The sequence below is a fragment of the Elaeis guineensis genome, chromosome 8 (assembly GCF_000442705.2).
Source record: "Elaeis guineensis isolate ETL-2024a chromosome 8, EG11, whole genome shotgun sequence".
Classification (NCBI taxonomy): domain Eukaryota; kingdom Viridiplantae; phylum Streptophyta; class Magnoliopsida; order Arecales; family Arecaceae; genus Elaeis; species Elaeis guineensis.
The window spans coordinates 6,112,408-6,130,897 of record NC_026000.2 but is presented as its reverse complement, the minus strand read 5'-3'; the positions used below and the strand labels follow the sequence as shown (position 1 = coordinate 6,130,897).

Genomic DNA, 18,490 nt, shown 5'->3' with positions numbered 1-18,490 from the left:
GAGCTACCATGATTTATTAAATTTATTAACGCTAACTTGTCAATTAAATATATTTAGACGATCACTTCCAGTGATGGTAGCACTTGCCACTAGCGTTGAGCCAAAGACGAACCCAGGATATGACTTTGACTCTTAACCAAAAATATGTATAATGTAAAAAAATAAAAGCCTGTCCACTGTTATTCTCAAAACATGCAATCACCACGCCATCACTGAAAAATCATCATAAAAATTATTATGATATTTGTTTTCTTTTATTAGCTTTGGACCTTTTGGTTGCGGAGTAGTGCTCGTAATCCAGCTACAAATGTTGTTACCAAAAAAAAAAAAAAAAAAAAAAAAAGCTACAACTGTTGGGTCCTATTAAATGTTGACCTATGCGCTCCATAAATCCATGCTGTGGTTGACTGATTGCTACAGCCAACTTGCTATTCTCTTCTTTAGCCTTGACGGCCCTGATCATGTTGGTTTGCTTTCGGAGAAGGAACTCCATTACCGGGGTCATAGCGAAGCAATGTTCTCCCGCCTAATTGTAATTTTAGCCCACCGGGACCTGCAAACCACCAATGTAATTTGTATGGAAGGTTTAGGCAACAAGGTACGAAGGATTGTCGACTCCGTGATACTTTATAAGAGGCTAAGCAGGAAACAAAAGGCAATCCTCTGGGTTAAAACAAAGCTAGTTAAAACTTTAGGACCCGTTTTGGTATTGAAACATTTTATGTTATCAGAAATTCAAGAAGAAAAATGAACTAGACGGAGAAACATATACTATGAAATTCTTTTGCTTTCTCATATTATTTTAAAAACTTTTAGAGCCTTTGGTAACAAAGATTTACTACTTTCAAAAAAATGAAGTTAGGACAAGCAAAAGCTTTGCACAAGTTCTATCCCCAGCGTCAATATCTTTCTCAAGGAACAAAAACATCAATATGAATGAGATATTTCCCTATTTGGTGTAACAAACAAAAACACAAAAAAATATGACGAATAGGCCCTTTAGAAACTATGCTTTCTTAAAATTAAAACAAAAAAGAAAAAAAAGAAACTGCATTTTTTACCAGTAGCTTTTATGCGCAAATTCTATTTGTTGATGCGTTTCGATTTATTTGGAGGGTAATATCAAAATTGTCTTCTTGGTCCTGGGTGCCATAGGAGGAAGGGATGTGGTTTCCGTGTTCTTTTAGTCCCTTGGGAGACATCCAGGATGTTTTCTCCTCCCAGCACAAGAACGATACAAAAAACAGGGAGAGAAGATGGAAGAGCAAGTCCGTACCATGGATGGTATGAAGGGGCATGACTCCTTCAACCGAACAAGCAATGAGCACCAAAAGAAACACCACCATGCAAGCACTTCTCTTCTCCATTCTCGTATCTGATGCCCTTCCAATCTCCATCCCTTGCTCTTATATACTGTTGTGGGAGATCTCATAAGCCTGTTGAATTTTCAACCCAAAGAGAGGTAGAGACCTCGTCCCGTCTTCTACGTCAAAACAATGGTCCTCCGTCGACACAAGATTTTTCTTATGCGTAGAACGAAGACTTCATCGAAAGCGTGTCGAACTTTCAACCCAAAGAGGTAATAGAGAACTCCTCTCATGCATCTTCTACGTCTAGAATTAATGATCCTCCATCACAAGGGATTTTTCCTACATCTAGAGTCGCGTCAAAGTTTCAACTCATCTTCTTCTACGTCTATAACTAACGATCCTCCATTACAAAATTTTCTTATATATGTTGATAATATCAAAAACGTGTCAAATTTTCAACCCTAATAGTCTTCTATATCTATAACTAATGATCCTGCATTACAAAACCTTCTTATGTTCAGATCAAAAAAATTCATACTTCCTTGAATGATACATTATCTAAACTGAAGATCCAAAATGTTGTAAGAGATTTAAACTACAAAAAAACCTAAGAACTAAATTTCATATCTAAACTGACTTTTGAGTCGAGAAAATTTTTTTAGATACGAGAAGTTGCCTTTATTTTGACTGTATAGGTCAGACACCAGATGACACAAATATTAATACTACAACCACACAGTTATATACAAGAGAAATTTTTTGTGCACATGCGAACGCGCACACCGCGTATGATGGTTGACTTATGCATGGAGACAATGAAAAAAAAAATTTTTTTTTTTCATATGATGCCCGACTTTGCACGTGAGCCCATCACTAATCACTATATGTGATACGTACGTTCGTTTGCACACCGCGTGCGGTGCACAAAAAATATAAAAGGCACCCATCCATCGACATGCCCCCATGCACGAGAAGGCCGTTGTCGCCGACGTTCATTACCACATGGGTCCGTTTGTCCCACCCAACCTTTCCAAGGTCCGCTACAAGAGCAATATCCCACCACCTGCACCAACTTCCCAGCGTGCACAACAAGGACCAGCTTTTCCTTCCAAAGGGCCACGCGGTCAACTAGCTTTTCGACACGTGTTGTTGCATGGCTTTTAGCATAAGGGAGAATATTGTGGTTTGGCTTTTTTGGATTGAAGGGCTCTCAAAGATAAGGAAAGAACTCATAAAGCCTGAAGCATGTTTTCGTGGCATTTAAGGTCTTCTCCAAGCAAAGGAAGTTTAAGAAAATGTAAGCATAGGTAGAAAGGGAGAATGTAACCGAAAAAAAAAAAAAAAGGGTAGAAAAGAGGTTTACAGACTAGAAATAAGCACAACCATGGGCTAGTCATGCATTTTCGATATTTATTATTCTTCCTTTAGTTTACTATTTTTTTTTTAAGGAAATGATTTCTATTAACATTGGATGCAGACTGAAGTTTGTCTGAGGTCATAGAATCACCGGTTAGCATAATTTTTAAACACTAGGCTTTTGTCTATCAATAATTCAAAAATATAATACTTCTTACAAACGTTACTTTGAAGAAACTTATAAAGGAAGATTATGCATGTTCCCATTTGTCCATCCAGGACAGAAAATTATACTTAATAGAGATTTTGAGGTGACGAAATAACAAGTTTAGCACACCCCCACCCCCAACAAACCAAAAAAAAAAAAAAAAGGAAGAAACAAGTGGAGAGAAAACATGATCTTGTAAAGAAACTTGAAAAATGGACCAATGCTGGTTGTTTTCTGTTCCGAAGGTTCCATGGCTTAACATATAGGTAATTCCAGATAATACCCCTAACCGTTTTACGTTCACTTTATTTTACGTATGAACGTCTACTTATAGTACTTGCTTTAACTTTTTTGAGAATTTCAAATAAAAACTCGTTTTCCGTCCACCATCAAACAGGGAAAAAAATTCTATATTAATTTTCAGTTCATCCACATCAGAGTATGAAAAGCAAACCATCACTCTCACATGTATCTCATCTACTATTTAAGCAGGCACAAAGCCTAGAAAAAGAGGCAACTGCAATAAATAGATGTAAAGAAATAATGACATTAAATGAGATTGGGATCTGGGGGAAAATACAGTACAGTATAAAAATCACAGGTATAATATTACAAGATACCAAGAACATAAACAACCTGCATTGTAGAGCTCAGCACCCCTGGATTTCAGTTCTGAATATGTACAATATAACTGCAGTTGTGCAGATGGGATCATGAGAACTGCTACAGCAAATCTTCTGGATATAAAGCGCTAAAAAATCAAACTAGTCAGTTCAATTCCACTTAAACAGTAACAGGGGAAAGAACAAGGAACTTCAAAAGAATATATAATGGTGAAAAAGTTATCAAAGTACCCACTGCCTCTCTAAAGATTGATGTTGCAGTCCTGTAGAAAAACTTGATCATAATTGATGTATTTAGACCAGTGGTTGCGATACTTGGGCATGCCAATCTCCAGCCAAGGCTTCATGTTTCCATTGTAGTGTATCACTGCTGCCTGTTCAATTTCCTTCTGAACCACATGTGGATTATACCCTAGGCCAAGCACATGCCATGATCGATCGAGGGGGAATGTACGATTCCAAAATGTTATTAAACCCGGCGGCAAAGTACCCAGCTTCCACAGCAGCCTGTCATGGTTCTGCAGACAATGAATGCATGGCTTAGGTCAGAGCATGACAGAAAAAAAGGGGGTAAAATATGATAATTTGGCCAACGATCAAACAAAAGCAGTAGGAATTTTACAATTTTTACTAAATAGGGGCTGAAAAAGAGGTTTTCAGAAACTCTTGGACTCTCAAGAAAACAACAGACCGCTCTATACATCAAAACAAATTCAGAATATCCATCAATGTTGACTCTTAACTGTGATACAAAATGAGTACCAAAGAAAGGTATAAAATACATAAGATATAGGTCATAGTAGTGCGAACAGCCATTGACTGTTTTAATTAAAGCAAGGTTTTAAATTCACCTGATTTTTGTTCAGATGGTTTTTTCCAATTTATGTTCTGAAATCCAGTGTAGTATTTTGGAATGGACTAAGGAATCATTGAGAATTTGCTTATAATTTAAGTGAAGTCACACAACAACTTATGAAATAGGAGAAGCAGATTACTGATAATGAGAAGTGATCTGCACAAGTAAACGTACCAGCTTCTGCCAAGAGTGATAGAGCTCTGTTATATTTTGCTTCCTCCACTCAGCCAAATCAAACACATTCATTCCATAGGCCCAGCCACAGGCATGAGGGTCGAAATTTTTGGCAATAAGAGGGTTTGAGAAGTTCAAATACCTATCAAAGCGATGGAAGCTTTCTCTGCAAGTTTCCACTGCACCATTAACCTTTCCTTTGAGATTGATTGTCCAAAGGCCAGTCAGGTCCTTTTGTACTACAATATCGTCATCTAAAAACACCACCTTATTGAGCTTTGGGAACATCTCAGGTAGGTAAAATCGCAGATGATTCAGGATTGAAAGGTATTTTGGGTTTCGGAACTTCAAGTTTGTGTCAGATTTCACATGATGAGACCTAAAATAATAGTTGATCGTTGACTGTGATCCAAGTTGCTTGAGTATTGGACTGTAGCTAGCATTTAGCCATGTAAATTCTTCTATGTTCTGAACTTGGATGGTAGCTTTTCCAGGTGGATTAGCCAAAAACCACATTCTCATCGCTGCATAGTTGAGCCTGTCGGTAACTATGTGGAAAACATGATTGGATGGGTGCTGCAAGAAAGAGACATTCACATTTATAATGAATCTCACAAAAACTGAAATCAACAATACTTTAAAGGCAATAGCGGTAGCTTGCCTTAGCATTGGAAATAGTTGAGTTCACGACAACTGCTGCTGCCAATATGTTATCCGAAAATAATGCAGAGTGATAGAGCTTAGGATCTTCAAGCTTTTCTTGATTTGGAAATTGCTGTTGGCTGGGATCCAACGAGAAGTATTCTGTGGAGAGCCTCAAGGGAAGGCAGTGGAGTCCTTTAGGTACGGTTTTAGCTGCAAGTTGGGTTAAAAACATGGTCTGCTTCCTATTAACCTGTAACTGTTCCTCTGTCGAGTGAAGCATGGCACGTAGCTTTTTTATGACAGCAGCACAGTCATCCTGAATTTGTTTGCCCTTAGCCAAAGTCAGTTCCATTGCCTTCAGTTTCTCATTGGCCCTGAATAAGTCGATATAAATTAAGTCGTTAAAAATACTTGTTAAACCAAATATGAGCATGGTAAATCCTGTACTCTTTTTCTCCAAAGACTGGAAAACACAAGATCCAAAGAAACCTAGCCTAACTTGGCTATAATACTTGTATTAAGTGAAAAGATATTGGGAAATCAGTAAAGTGAAGATGCTTACTTCCTTGGTAGGTCTGTATCCTTGGCTGCATCACCAAGTGCTCGCTGAACTTCTCTTATACGCAGGCGTAGCTCCCTAAAATACTGAGGATTGGTCCTGATTGCTCGAAGGCCAAGGAAGGCTTTTGCTCTGATCAACTGATCCCTAAGCTGCCGGACTCTAGCATCAGGCATAACAGTGCTACTACTGTTTCTATCTTTGGGTGCTGTCTGAAGTTTTTCTAGATCAACCTTAAGGGTTGTTTCTTGAGAATGCTTTTCAGACTTATTTTCCTGGAAAAGGACCAAACAAACATGTCAGGAAAAAAAAAAAAAATCTATGATGCAGGCAGGAAGAGATAAAAAAAAAAAGAAGAATTGATTCAACAGATTGGAGGTACAGGTTACAAACAAATTATGAACCAACTAACTTTGAACAATAGTCATGACAGATATTCTTCTCCACTGAAAAAAATATTCTCCACCAAACCCCCAGTTAACATCAGAATTATTTTCTACACTAATCCAACAACTTCTGAAACTGGCTGAGAATTTGAATTGGCTGAAAAGTCCTAATTAACAGAAATCAAAACACATGGACGAAATTGACTTTACAAATTTGGATATGACCTAAGAGGAATTTTTTAGAATTCACTGTTCCACCAAACCGTCAGTATTTTCTTATAAGTTCCTTACACACAGATCAAATAATCATGATGTCATCCGCTTAAATAACTGAATCAGCACATATAAAGAGAGTGACAAATGGATATCTGTACAAGAACATAACCGCACCAGTTATATGTATTCCATGCCACTGTTCCCACTACCCCACATAATAAAACAAATAAACTAAAATTTCAGTTTTCACAGCATACTGACAACTGGGAAAAATAAAAGCTCCTTAATTCCATGAGAAATCTTGCCATACCCAATAACCATACACTAATTATAAATTCAATAAAATTAGAAACAAGAGCCCATATTACCGAAATCCTAACTAGTTCAAAGAAGTCATTTTCGCTGCAACATGTGCTTGCTTAATCTTTGAAAGACCCAGTCTTCCATAGCCATAAGCAGTTAACACCCATAAACTGTAAGTCCACATAACAATCACCAAATCCCATCTAAGAAAATATAATGATCACACAATAATGAACTGAATCAAGGAGAGGAAAAAAATAAGGAAAATCACCTCTTTCGCTGGAGTAGTATTAAGCTTGGTCTGCTGGGATCCCACTTCCTTGTTCTCTTCCTCTGCTTTGGACTTCTTCGGATCATCCATCCCAATCTTCCTATTGACAACTTGCACAATCATGCCTTTCTTTTCTGAAAGACTCCCATTATCTGTGGCCGACAGCATCCTGCTCTTATGCTCTGCAGACTTCCTCAGTGGGAATTCTGTAAATAATTCAACCATCAAAAATCTCCATAAAAAATACCAGTCTGTAAAGTTAAACCCCGTTTCTTGACCATTTAAAAGCATCCAAACGATGAAAATTCTCCGTCAATCAACTGATTCTTATACCAAATTCAAGCTTTGGGATCCAAAGGGGATGAATCTTCTTCTACTCCTTCAAAGAAAGCCCTAATTCTTCTAAATGAAGGAACGAGAATCCTACCTTGAGACTCTAATGCCGCGGAGCCATCTCTGGATTGAACTGAAACCTGATGGGAATTCCTCGAATTATCAACATATATGATCCCAATTGGCTCTTTCACAGCATTCGTCGACTCCTGCACCCACATTTAAAAACCTAATTTTTAAGCACTCATCTAAATAAATTGCAAGAAAACCAAAAACATAGATTTTTATATATATAAAAAAATAAAAACAAAAGGGTGCTGGAGTTAGACAACCTGAGGAAGCGCGTTTAGTTTCACCACCTCTTTCCCAACACTCTGGTTTGTTCACCCCACCCCCCCCACCGAAAAAAAAGAAAAAGAAAAAAAGCAAGAAATTTACGAATTATCTCCAACATTCACCAAAAGTTACATTTAAAAAAATCCAAGGAGGAAAGAATATATACCAAACTAAAGACGTTATCGATAAAATCGTCATTAGCTGCAAGAGGGGAAAAAACAAGAGAGAGAGACCAAAAGTTAGAATGCCGACAATTCCGAGGGATTATTCAAAACATCCCAACTTTTCCTGTTAAAAAACATTTTTTTTTTCAAAGTTTCGCGTCTCACATATGGAATTGGAGAAGGACGAAAGCCGATCGGTGTAGAGAACGATGGGCGCGAGGACTGTGAGGCACAACAAGAGCAATACCGGCTTCCTCCTCACCATCTTCCCACGAGAAAACCACTCATTCCCACCGCAAAACCGCCTTTCAGATCGGAGAGTCCTACTCTTCCCCCAACACCACCCGAAAACCACTCTTCTCTGCCGAAAAAGGAGATCGTGAGTTGGCAAAAACGCCGAAGAGCCTCAAACCAGAGCGCCGGTCTCCTCGATCTCTGAGCACCCGAAAGAATTACGGGAACCGATAAATATAACTTTTAGCACTCCTCGCTCTCGTTCGACAGAGATCGAATGCGCGTTATCTCAGTGTCGGGCACGTAGAAGTTTCTATGCGGTTGCAAATATCCACCGTCCGTGTACCCAGAGAAAACATCTATACCGCCCGTTTTCGGAGGCGGCGACGCTGTATAAAATAGAAAGACCCGACTCCAGTAAAGACTAACTGAGCAACTGTAGTTCTATGTGGGACCCGTGTTTTTTTCCCTGGGGTCAACGTTGCACGGTTATGTTTTACGTCCTTGTGGCACGATGCTATTATTGCGTGGAACGGTGCGCGGAAGGGGCGTGGCCCATCTGTGCTCGTTGACATCTGAGCTTTATTTGCGGTCGGGTGGGACCCACGTGCCACCCAGTGGAGCTGTCGTCCATGATCACTCTGTACTAAAAATGTGGGTCCCGTGAGAAGTATGTTTGCGGTCAAGTTTTGGGTCCGCGCACGTCATGAGCAATATTAGCTTGCCTCATCTTTCGGAATGCATGAGCAGTGATCTTATTATGTATCATTTGATTTGATTGGTTTACAGGCTGTATGGTTGCATGAGAAAGCTAGGTGTGTACATCCTAACATGGGAAGGAGCATTTTTTCCCAGATATTACTTCAAGGTGTTCTATTCATCAACATCTTCAAATGGGGTTTATTGCTATCCGTTGCATGATTCGGATGCGGCTAGGCTAATCATTTCAATACAGTTGCATGATTCACAATACAAGAACAACCATGTTGTTAAACAAAAATTATTGGAACATCGATGCACCGTTAACTATCGGTAACTACATCTCATATTTGAATCTATCAGAGATTTTCAAATTTCATACTATTTTAAAAAAAATTTATATTATATATATATATATATATATATATATATATATATATATATATATATATATTAAAATAGAGATTTTTCGAAAGAGGAATCTTTGTTTGACATGTGAGATTTTAAGAGAAGAGAGAAGAAGCCACGTGGATAAAAAAAATTACAAAATTTTGACCATCACTTCATGGTTGAGTGATGAGGAATTTGAACGGTTTTTGAAGGGGGAAGCTGTGGAGATCCGAGACTACCTTCCTCCCAATGCTCTACGGGCATTTAGATTTTCCAGGGTGATTAGGAATTTAGGATTGGCAATTAAGGCCTCTACCCATCTCCGGCCCTAACCAACCTAGTGGGCAGGAAAATGGGCCAGGGGTTTCAGGCCCATAAAGACTATGAAGTCCGCCAATCAGGGAGTCGAGAATTGAGACCTAGCGGCAGAGCTTGGAGCTGCTCTCTTTTCAGAAGCGCGTCTACTCCCGCTCGTTCACTGTCCGAAGCCCTAGCCTCGCTTTCCCCTTCTTCACTCTCTCACACACACAGACTCTCCAAGATGAAGCTTGTCAGGTGCTCTTTCTTTATTCCTTTGTCCCCCCGACATTTTTCTTCAAGAATGGAAATCTTAAGCAGTTCAATTTTGGCATCGCAATATTCTTAGAGTTCTAGTTTCTTGCGCCGATCTCCGATTTTTTTCCTCTTTTTTATGTTAGGTTTCTGATGAAGCTTAACAACGAGACCGTCTCGATCGAGCTCAAGAACGGCACCGTCGTCCATGGTACGATTACAGGTATCTTCCTTCTCTTTCCTTCTGTATGATCTTTCTTGTTCGGCTAGGGTTTTAGGCAAATCAGGGATGGGTTCGCGGAATTTTGCCAGTAAAGGGTTTTCTCGATTCGATGCTTTACGTAGCGTAGATGCGCTGGTTGTTTTTCAATTTGTTTCTTGGTATTTAGCTTGATGTTGCCGTTTGATCTGAGTCTTACCTTTCTTATTTTGGCCTGTACAAGAACATGTGAAAGTTTGTTTTCTTGCCTCTTTATTTATCTGAAATTAAGTGCAACCATAGACGACGAGTGAAGATGCTATAAAACCTGCTTTTGAGTATTCGTTTCTTTTTTACAAGAAAAATTTTAGTTTATTTTGGTTAGCATGGGTAAAATGCAGTGTTTGAATGGTTTTTAAGAAACCCAAATCTTACAGTCTCACAGAACCTGCAACATAAGTTTTAATTTTGTGAAAATAAGAAACGCCATCCCCCCTCCCTCTTTTCTACTATCCTTTCTACAACATGTTTCACGTATCAGGTTTAATGAAAAAGGAATAAGACACTTGATCGCTAAAGCATAAGGCCAAGAAATTTCCAGCAGATGGAAGTTAATATAATAGAGAATTATAGTTGGTTTAGACTGCTTAAAGTTATTTTTAGTGATTAAAACTTCACTTTTAAAGGGGAAAAGTGGACTTTTAGTGTTGGTAGGAGTGGTACATTGACTAACATTAGTGTTAAAATATCTTCTATTCGACTGAAGTTGGGTTAGGGAGACTTGAATATTCTATAGATTGCGATGTTCTTTATTCAGGACTCTGTAGAGCTTACAAATTTATCAATGCAAATATTATTAATAATAAGATGGATTAAGAACCCCTCCCCTCTTTTGTTTTATCTATTCTCTGTCTGCTTGATTGTTCTTTGGATTGAAGAAAACAAACTTTTTGGCTCATTTCGTGCTCTATTTTGTTAGAGGTTTCCCTGCAAATCACTGGTTTGTGAGGGGAGCTAATAAGATGGCAGTGCCCTCTTTGTTGGCAATGAATTCCTCAACCTCGTGTTTTCCTTGTCAACCTCAATTTTAGAACCAGCCTGAACTAATTTTTTGTTGTAAAGAAAAGTCTCTTATTGTAATCAGGCAATATGGTCTCACATTCCATTGTTTTTCATCTCCATCTTGAGGTTGTAAATCCATGATGCTTAACTTATGATTTTGAGCTTAAGCTCGTTTTGTCCTGCTATAGTGTCATTCCTCATGAAAGTGCATTATGTTTGAGTAATGCTTTTACTTTAACAGTTTTTTGTCCATGGGTTTGATTAATGAGTATATTTTATCTATCTTCTTAAAAATCAGAGTTCCCTAATTTGCAAAATTTGTTATCTAATTCAATCGAAAAAGACTTGAATGCAACATGTAAACTTCTTGTCAATATCTAGGCATAATTGTCTTTAATCAAAGTTTTTGGTGCTTGTTGGAAAAAAAAATGTGCTTCTTTGGGCTTTGGGCGATTATGTGTCTAGTAATGCTACTGTGTGTCTAACTTCTAGGGTGAATCATCTCAGTATAGCCTTGGTAGGACCATGGTGAATCATACCATGTACACCCTTAATTATTATTAAATATCAAATATCAAGCTTTTGTGATGGGATTTTGGGTGATTATGTTATTTAGGATGTGTAATACTGTTAGTTGTGATTTTATTTGATTAGTAGTAGAGCCTAACTTGGGAAAAATATTGATCATTTTCTTCTGCTCTTTTATATATGATTTAATCTTTTCAAATCTGTAATCCTTTGCTAAAGAGGATGGTCATGCTTCCTCAGTGATGAGAGACCATTATATGTTCATGTAGTCAAATTTTGTTTTGTTTTTAGGGCATTGAATTAGGTTTTGCCATGGTTTCTTGATCCGTCTTCATTTAGTAGCTTTCACCATATTTGCAAAGAATGATAAGGAAAGGCTATCACTGATCAGTTAACATAGAAGATATAATTATTGAAATTGCTATAAGAAACTTCATCAAATTCAAGGGAACCAAAGGAGACCATGGCTAAGCCTTCAGAAATGAAGGCTTGTTTTACTCTGTAATCATTTTACAATATGTTGTATGGGCTCGCAGGTAGTATGGCATGGGTCGCTAAGCCTTATGCAAGCATGATGGCATAACATAAACCATTTTGATGTATCAACTCAGGTTATTAGTATGTTAAGATCTTTGAGGTAAAAATGCGCCTATTTGAAGTCTTGACTGCAAATCGTTTATAAACATATATCCATGATTTTTTTTTAAAAAAAAAAGAAGAATATCAAGACATGATGGTTGATGTCTCTTGTTATTAGATTCCCCCCTTTATTTAATTCAGGGTCTGCTTTGCTGTTGTACACATATGATAGCTCCTGCTTATCAACTGGGAAGGAGGTGTGGGAAGGGACCAGGAGGAATTGGGTGTGTCCATGATCTTGCAGTTCCGAGATTCTTGGGATACCATAAATCTTTATTTGATGGACTTTAGTGATGCAAAATCTAGGTTATGTTGGATCAACAGACTCTCCTCATGTTTATCCTGTTATCTGCTTCCTCTTCTCAACTGATTTCATCTGATGTGAACATATTATATAGATATGGCAGTCTCTCTCTTCTTTTTTTTTTTTTAGTAGAAAATATATAGATAGGCTAGTCACGCATCAATGCAGCCCCTTACTGACTTTGCTATGCTAGGACTAGTACATCATCTCATGAATTACTGAAACTTAGCTCATTCAATAAAAGTGTTTGCTGTTCTTCCTGCATTTGCCAACCTAAGTATCTTAGATTGTCCCCTCATTCCTACCTCTTCATAATTTTGCACTTTCTCTGTGGAAGGGCCTATTTGGATCTTCTTTCCTCATACTTGCATTATCAGCAAGTTATTAATTGGTCAAGGGTTTCAAGCAGGTCTTCTGAATTCAATTCGATAGCTGTCCTATTAGGCATTTTAGCGATTCTTCAGTTAGTTAGGGCTACAACGTTATTTTTTGAATTTTAACCTATGAATTTTCTAGACTTTAGGGCAAGAAGTGTTGGTAACACTGTAAATTTAAATGCAAAGATTATGCATAATTTTTTTTGTTTAGAGAAATTCAATTATTTCTGTGCTCGCCTGCCTATTCCTTCTTGTGAACTGGAGAGGCTTGACATTAAGAATGAGCAATGTTTCTAATTCTTTAATCCTCCAAGTCTTATATTATTCTGGATGATTCAGAGAACACTGCACCTAGCAGGATTATTGGCACACTTTCCATCAATTAAGATCAATAACTAGGTGATGCCTAAAGGTATGGATATGTCCTTTTGTCCAGTTTGTCTAAAAATATCCCAATTTTGTGCTGGTGTTTCTAAGTGCAAAAGATTTGTTTATATGCTTAATGAAACATCTCCCGAGGAACCTAACCTGATCAGCCTACAATAACTAGGACATGAAACATTTGGACTACGACATGTAAAGCTGATTGCAAGGTACATGGCTGAGGAACCATGGGCAACTTGGTCAGCCTACTGCTTTGTGTCAGAAAATAACTAGGACATTTTTCTTCATAATTCATGTTATAGCATGTTGGACTCAGGTTATTCCCTATATTAATGTAGCAATCCATTAGGGTGACTAAATACACTTCTATTTTTTTTGGCTGTTTCAATTAGTTTTGTCGCGAAAGCATTTGTTAGAATTATGCTTATTTAATAAGTTGTTATATAGGAAGGACATATTTAGTATATCTTTAAACTTAGTATCTCTCTAAACATGATATGCATTTGCTTTTCCAAGTATGTACTTTCCTTATGTACTTGTTTTTTATCTATTTAAAGAGATGGGATCTCATTAATGAATTGAATTCCTTTTGAGCTTTTTCTTTAGTTGATATTTTGACTAAGTTTCTATCTTTTGGTATTTTCAACTCTATGTATAATAAGCTGGGCATGTTTGATTTATATGCTTCAGCTTGAGGGAGATTGTTAGAATTATACTTATTTAATAAGTCCTTATATAGGAAGAACATATTTAGTATGCCTTTAAACTTTGTATATCTCTAAACATGGTATGTACTTGCTTTCCAAGTATGTACTTTTTTCCTTATGTACTTGTTTCTCATTTATTTAAAGAGATAGAATCTCGTTAATGAATTGAATTCCTTTTGAGCTTTTCCTTTCAACAGCATTAAAGCAAGTCTTGAATAAATGATTATTGCCCTTGGATTGGGTTTGAGAAGACAGAAGAGGTTCATACATAATATATATTCGGAAAACTATATTCTCCTCTTTTGATTCTTTTGTTCTTCTTTTCTCCATGCTCCTTCTCCTTTGTCACTTTCCTCATACACTTCCCATTCCCAATCCCAACCCCCAGCACCACGCTGCTCCTTCCACCTCCCCATCCCTGCCGCCCTACTTTTTTTTTTAAAAAAAAAGGAACCCACAAATGCCGAAAAAAGGGAGAGGGAAAAAAATAAAATAGCTGCTGCACCTTTTTGTGCTTTCAGTAATTATTCAAATTATGCTACTGTGTGCTCTTACAATTGGCCCTTGCTTGAACTTGTGTTGAAGGAAATGTTTTTGCTATCCAATATTGTTTAACCTTTTCTGATAGGAATTATTTTATTGATAAGTTTTACATTAGCTGGTCAAGGAAAATACTAGATTTTTAGAATAAGTATTTTAATAGAATGATAAAGTATAAACAAATTATCCTCCAATTTGTGGAACAGAATTACTTCATTTTATTTTTCGTTGTCAGCATGATTTAATTCCACTACCAGAGCAACAAAGAGATTGGTGCCAAATTGCTTTCCCATTTGCCTTGCATTGCTTTCTTAAGTTGAACTTTTTTTTTGGGGGGGGTAAACAAAGGATCCAAGCTGTATTAAGCTAATTGAGTTGAACTTAGTTGATGCTGACAGCTGACAGTTCGATTGTAAACTCATAGCATGTCTGTATATTTGGTTGTTGCAGGTGTGGATATCAGCATGAACACACATTTGAAGACTGTGAAGCTTACTTTGAAAGGGAAAAATCCAGTTACTCTTGATCACCTTAGTGTCAGAGGTAACAACATTCGATACTATATCCTCCCTGATAGCTTAAACCTTGAGACTCTCCTGGTTGAGGAGACACCTAGGGTCAAGCCCAAGAAGCCGACTGCTGGTATTTTCTCATGTTCTATCATCTCTTTTGAATACGATTTTTCAATTAAGATTGATCGATCCTTTAACTGGGCATTGGCTTCACAAGCTTTGCTGGTTTCAACAGGGAGACCGTTGGGACGTGGTCGTGGGCGTGGACGTGGTCGGGGTCGTGGCCGAGGCCGTTAGTCATCCTCTTAATATTTTGTGGTGTTTGTTTATGTATTAAAGCCTGCTCCCCTGGAGAATTTTTCAAGGGCGTTTGTTTTACTAGTTAGAAACAGGACTGCTAGGTTACCACAGATAGCTCTAATGAAAATGTGTTTTAGTTGTTGGGACTTTAATGATTATTGAAATTGGATGATGAAATCAGAACTGTGATGCAATCATTTCGCTGACATGGTGCTTCGGGTTGTTGAGCTTTAGTTGTTGGTGCTATGGCTATTAAACTGCAAAAAATATGTTGAACTCTTAAATTGATATAAAGCAATCTGCAGTCACGTATTCTTGCCATGGATTTGTTCATATGATCTTCATATCCAAATTGATGGACATGGTCCAGAAGAATAGATGTTGGTTTGTGCCTTGTAGATGGACTATATGTGGAGGGATTTGGATCACTTTCTCATGCCCTTGAGCTTAATTTCCCTCTTCACTTGTGATCTGTGTATTGACAATCTCCATTTGTATGTGTCTTGTTCATCTTTATGTTGAGCCGTGACTCTGAGGCGTTTTCAGGCGTAACTGAATGACATCTTGGTGGGTGCTCTAATACCATATTAACTAACCAATTAACCTATATATCCTTGACCTTTTTTTTTTTTTTGATGAAAATTGTTGAGCTTTATCTTATCAATTTTAGAAGTTATGTATATGTACATGTGCATACATCCTTGATCTTGTCAATTTAGGCTGCGATGATTAACTTTTCACCATATAAAATGTCAAAATCCAATGGCAAACCTTATTTCCTTGTTTATCTGTGTTTTTACTTTCTTTGTTAGGCTTCTAACTATGTGATCTGCTAACTTAGTTGATTAGATATGTTTTACAGTGTTGTATGGTTGGGTTATGTGGGTTGATCAAAAATCAATGATAGCAAATTGGTAGTGCCTGTTCTTGGGTCATCTTTACACGTGATAAAATGTCAATTGCTTTGTATTTTGTGGGTTCATTCAGAGAAGTTTGCCTTCCATAATATAAAAATGGCTCAACAACTTCAGTTAGGTTCATACCCAGGGAGATGATGAATTAGAATTTCTATAGTTTAATTTTATTTTGCTACATCACCTAAATATGTGAATTGTGTTAAATTTGTCAAATGATTAGATTTGTTATATACTGCTATGCAAATGCTTAAGAATAGCTATCTGTCAATCTCAAGAGAACTGCATATATTGATTAGATTGTCAGAAAACATGTCTATCATTACATCAAGTTTTCTTATTTATAATTCAATACTGAGATTTGGGTTCTATGAATAAGCTATTGTGACTTTCGCACTTCTCAGAGATCAATGAAAGCATGTGAGCTACTACATATTTGACCACATGACTATTTTATTTTTCCAAGCCTAAGAGAGTGGGTGATGGGATCCTTTTCCCACCCATGTTCACCGTGGAATCAGTTCATGTGCATTACAGGTCTAGAATTCTAGTATATACCCACAAGCTAACATCAAGATAAATTAATGAATGATTGCAAATTTTACCTTAATGTGCTTCTAAGCTTCTTTGTTGTATTTCTCCAATTCCAAGATTCCTGATTCTATACATGACAAATCCACCTTAGTGTCTTTATCCTTGCAATGCTCACTTTTGTGTGCACGTGCTTTTCATGCCTAACCTGTCAATCCGTATAAAGGGTAGTTATTGTAGTTATCTTTCATTGCTTTTCAGTTATGTTGAGTGGCAAATTTTTATCACATAGTACTGCAGAGATCTGTTTCTACTCTGTCCTTGTGACGGTTTTGAATATTTCTTTCTTCTTTTGTATAATATGACGACAGTAACATAAAGGGCTGTATTGTATCATATATCATTACTTTAGTTGGAACTTTTAACATGTGAATTTCAATAATTTGTCCTCTGTGTTCTCTATCATATATTGCAGTTCTTCCAGAAGCGAATGCGTAGTTGGTCACCTAGAAAGGGGATGCTGTGCTGATAGAGGGGGGTGGACATAGACCAGATTAACTATTCAGAAAATTGGGTTCATTGCCCTGGTATGCACACAAACCAGATTCTTCTTCCGTGATAGAGAGAATGATTTATCCTTTTTTTTGTCATCTTGTTTTTTGTTTGGAGGGGGGGTGGGGGGTGAAAAGAGAGAAGGATGTTAACTCACTGGTTGGTGGACTCATAAGTGAAAGGCAACAGTTCTTTTATTTGCAAAACAGAACTTTATTTAGTGCAGCAGAAATACTGATATTATGAAATATAAACTTTCAGTGAGTCTTGCCTTTTGTCTTCGAAACTCATGATTGTTTTGTGATTCTCCAATTTCATAGCAGAAGATCGGTGTTAAAATGTCATGGAAGGCAATCGCCCTTATGGATGCCTACGGACAGCAATTATCCCCACAGCAGGAATGGCCGCACACTCCTGGCTGAGTAATCCAGCAGCACCTGCATGCTTCGGTGATTGGAGGAGAACAAAAAAGAAATGAGGGAAAATGAAAGGTCTTCGAGAGTCTCCCAACAAAGTAGCAAGGATATAAAATAGTGACAGCCCAATCTTAAACCACCTTAGAGTCTTAGAACATCGCACATTAACGGCTAAAATCTAGTTTAACAGTCCACACACCCACAAAACACCTCCAAACTGTCTTGTTTTAGTAACGATTATTGCGTAAGAATAAGTGGTGAGTGAATTTTATGCCAAAAGCGGAGAGCTCATTTGTTGTTTTTTTCCTTTCACAAAAAGTATTGCACATGTCCAATCCAATCAGAAATAATGAAAGAGAAATTTAATACTCCAAAACAGCCTCCAAGTGTTGCATAGATATTGCGTAAAAGTAGTTGCGGTGAATCAATCTTGTGCTCCATGGCCTTCATTCGGGCGCTTGTATTTGCGGTGGACGAAAAGAGGGCCACCACGTTGAGCCAAATGATTAAGAGCAATAAGGGTGCGCTTCCTCATCCTCACCTCCCTTTCGGCTCCAAGGTAACACCAGGACTATTTATAGAAAAAAAATTCTCAGCCCATTCTACCTTGTCCAACATCTAGTATATTGTTCAAGCTATCCGCATCACTAGAATTGGCCTTTTGTTGGCGAATGATGGAATCATGACATGGGATGGCCACTTTGTTGGACTTTACCTTGCCTTATATGTTGTTTGCTGTGGTCTTTCTGATGTAAGCCCACTTAGCCTTTGTTTCAAACCCCCCCCCCCCCCTCTCTTTTTTTTTTTTGATACAGGCAGGCACCCACATCATTTTCGCATGCGAGCACCTCATAAAGTTAGAAAATAAACAGTTTTACAAGACTTGTGGACATGTCTGATCTTATCATCG

At 37.6% G+C, this 18,490-nt stretch overlaps 2 protein-coding genes and 1 long non-coding RNA gene across 9 annotated transcripts; 1 reads left to right on the top strand and 2 right to left on the bottom strand.

Annotated features, from left to right (window-relative positions):
* Nucleotides 1–226: 226 nt before the first annotated feature.
* Nucleotides 227–1,792, bottom strand: LOC109505415 (uncharacterized). The gene is made up of 2 exons (XR_002163853.3): nucleotides 1,277–1,792; nucleotides 227–553 (listed from the first exon to the last, which is right to left on the bottom strand). It is a non-coding gene; the product is annotated as an uncharacterized lncRNA (long non-coding RNA).
* Nucleotides 1,793–3,401: 1,609 nt separating this feature from the next.
* LOC105036578 (probable galacturonosyltransferase 4) lies at nucleotides 3,402–8,194 on the bottom strand. 6 transcript variants are annotated; one of them, XM_010912332.4, is made up of 10 exons: nucleotides 7,906–8,194; nucleotides 7,743–7,777; nucleotides 7,573–7,614; nucleotides 7,335–7,449; nucleotides 6,908–7,113; nucleotides 5,735–6,006; nucleotides 5,189–5,546; nucleotides 4,528–5,103; nucleotides 3,729–4,015; nucleotides 3,402–3,625 (listed from the first exon to the last, which is right to left on the bottom strand). In XM_010912332.4, the coding sequence occupies exons 1-9, from the start codon at nucleotides 8,003–8,005 to the stop codon at nucleotides 3,740–3,742; spliced, it is 1,980 nt and encodes a 659-aa protein (XP_010910634.1). In that variant the 5' UTR covers nucleotides 8,006–8,194; the 3' UTR covers nucleotides 3,402–3,625; nucleotides 3,729–3,739. The 6 variants fall into 6 exon arrangements, with proteins under 6 accessions (XP_010910634.1, XP_010910635.1, XP_010910633.1 ...); XM_010912333.4 differs by having other exon boundaries at nucleotides 3,733–4,015; XM_010912331.4 differs by having other exon boundaries at nucleotides 3,402–4,015.
* Nucleotides 8,195–9,400: 1,206 nt separating this feature from the next.
* On the top strand, nucleotides 9,401–15,373 carry LOC140851114 (small nuclear ribonucleoprotein SmD1a-like). 2 transcript variants are annotated; one of them, XM_073242624.1, is made up of 4 exons: nucleotides 9,401–9,618; nucleotides 9,762–9,826; nucleotides 14,806–14,997; nucleotides 15,103–15,373. In XM_073242624.1, exons 1-4 carry the CDS (start codon nucleotides 9,416–9,418, stop codon nucleotides 15,162–15,164), a joined length of 522 nt encoding a protein of 173 aa, XP_073098725.1. In that variant the 5' UTR covers nucleotides 9,401–9,415; the 3' UTR covers nucleotides 15,165–15,373. The 2 variants fall into 2 exon arrangements, with proteins under 2 accessions (XP_073098725.1, XP_073098724.1); XM_073242623.1 differs by having other exon boundaries at nucleotides 9,762–9,838.
* Nucleotides 15,374–18,490: the final 3,117 nt, after the last annotated feature.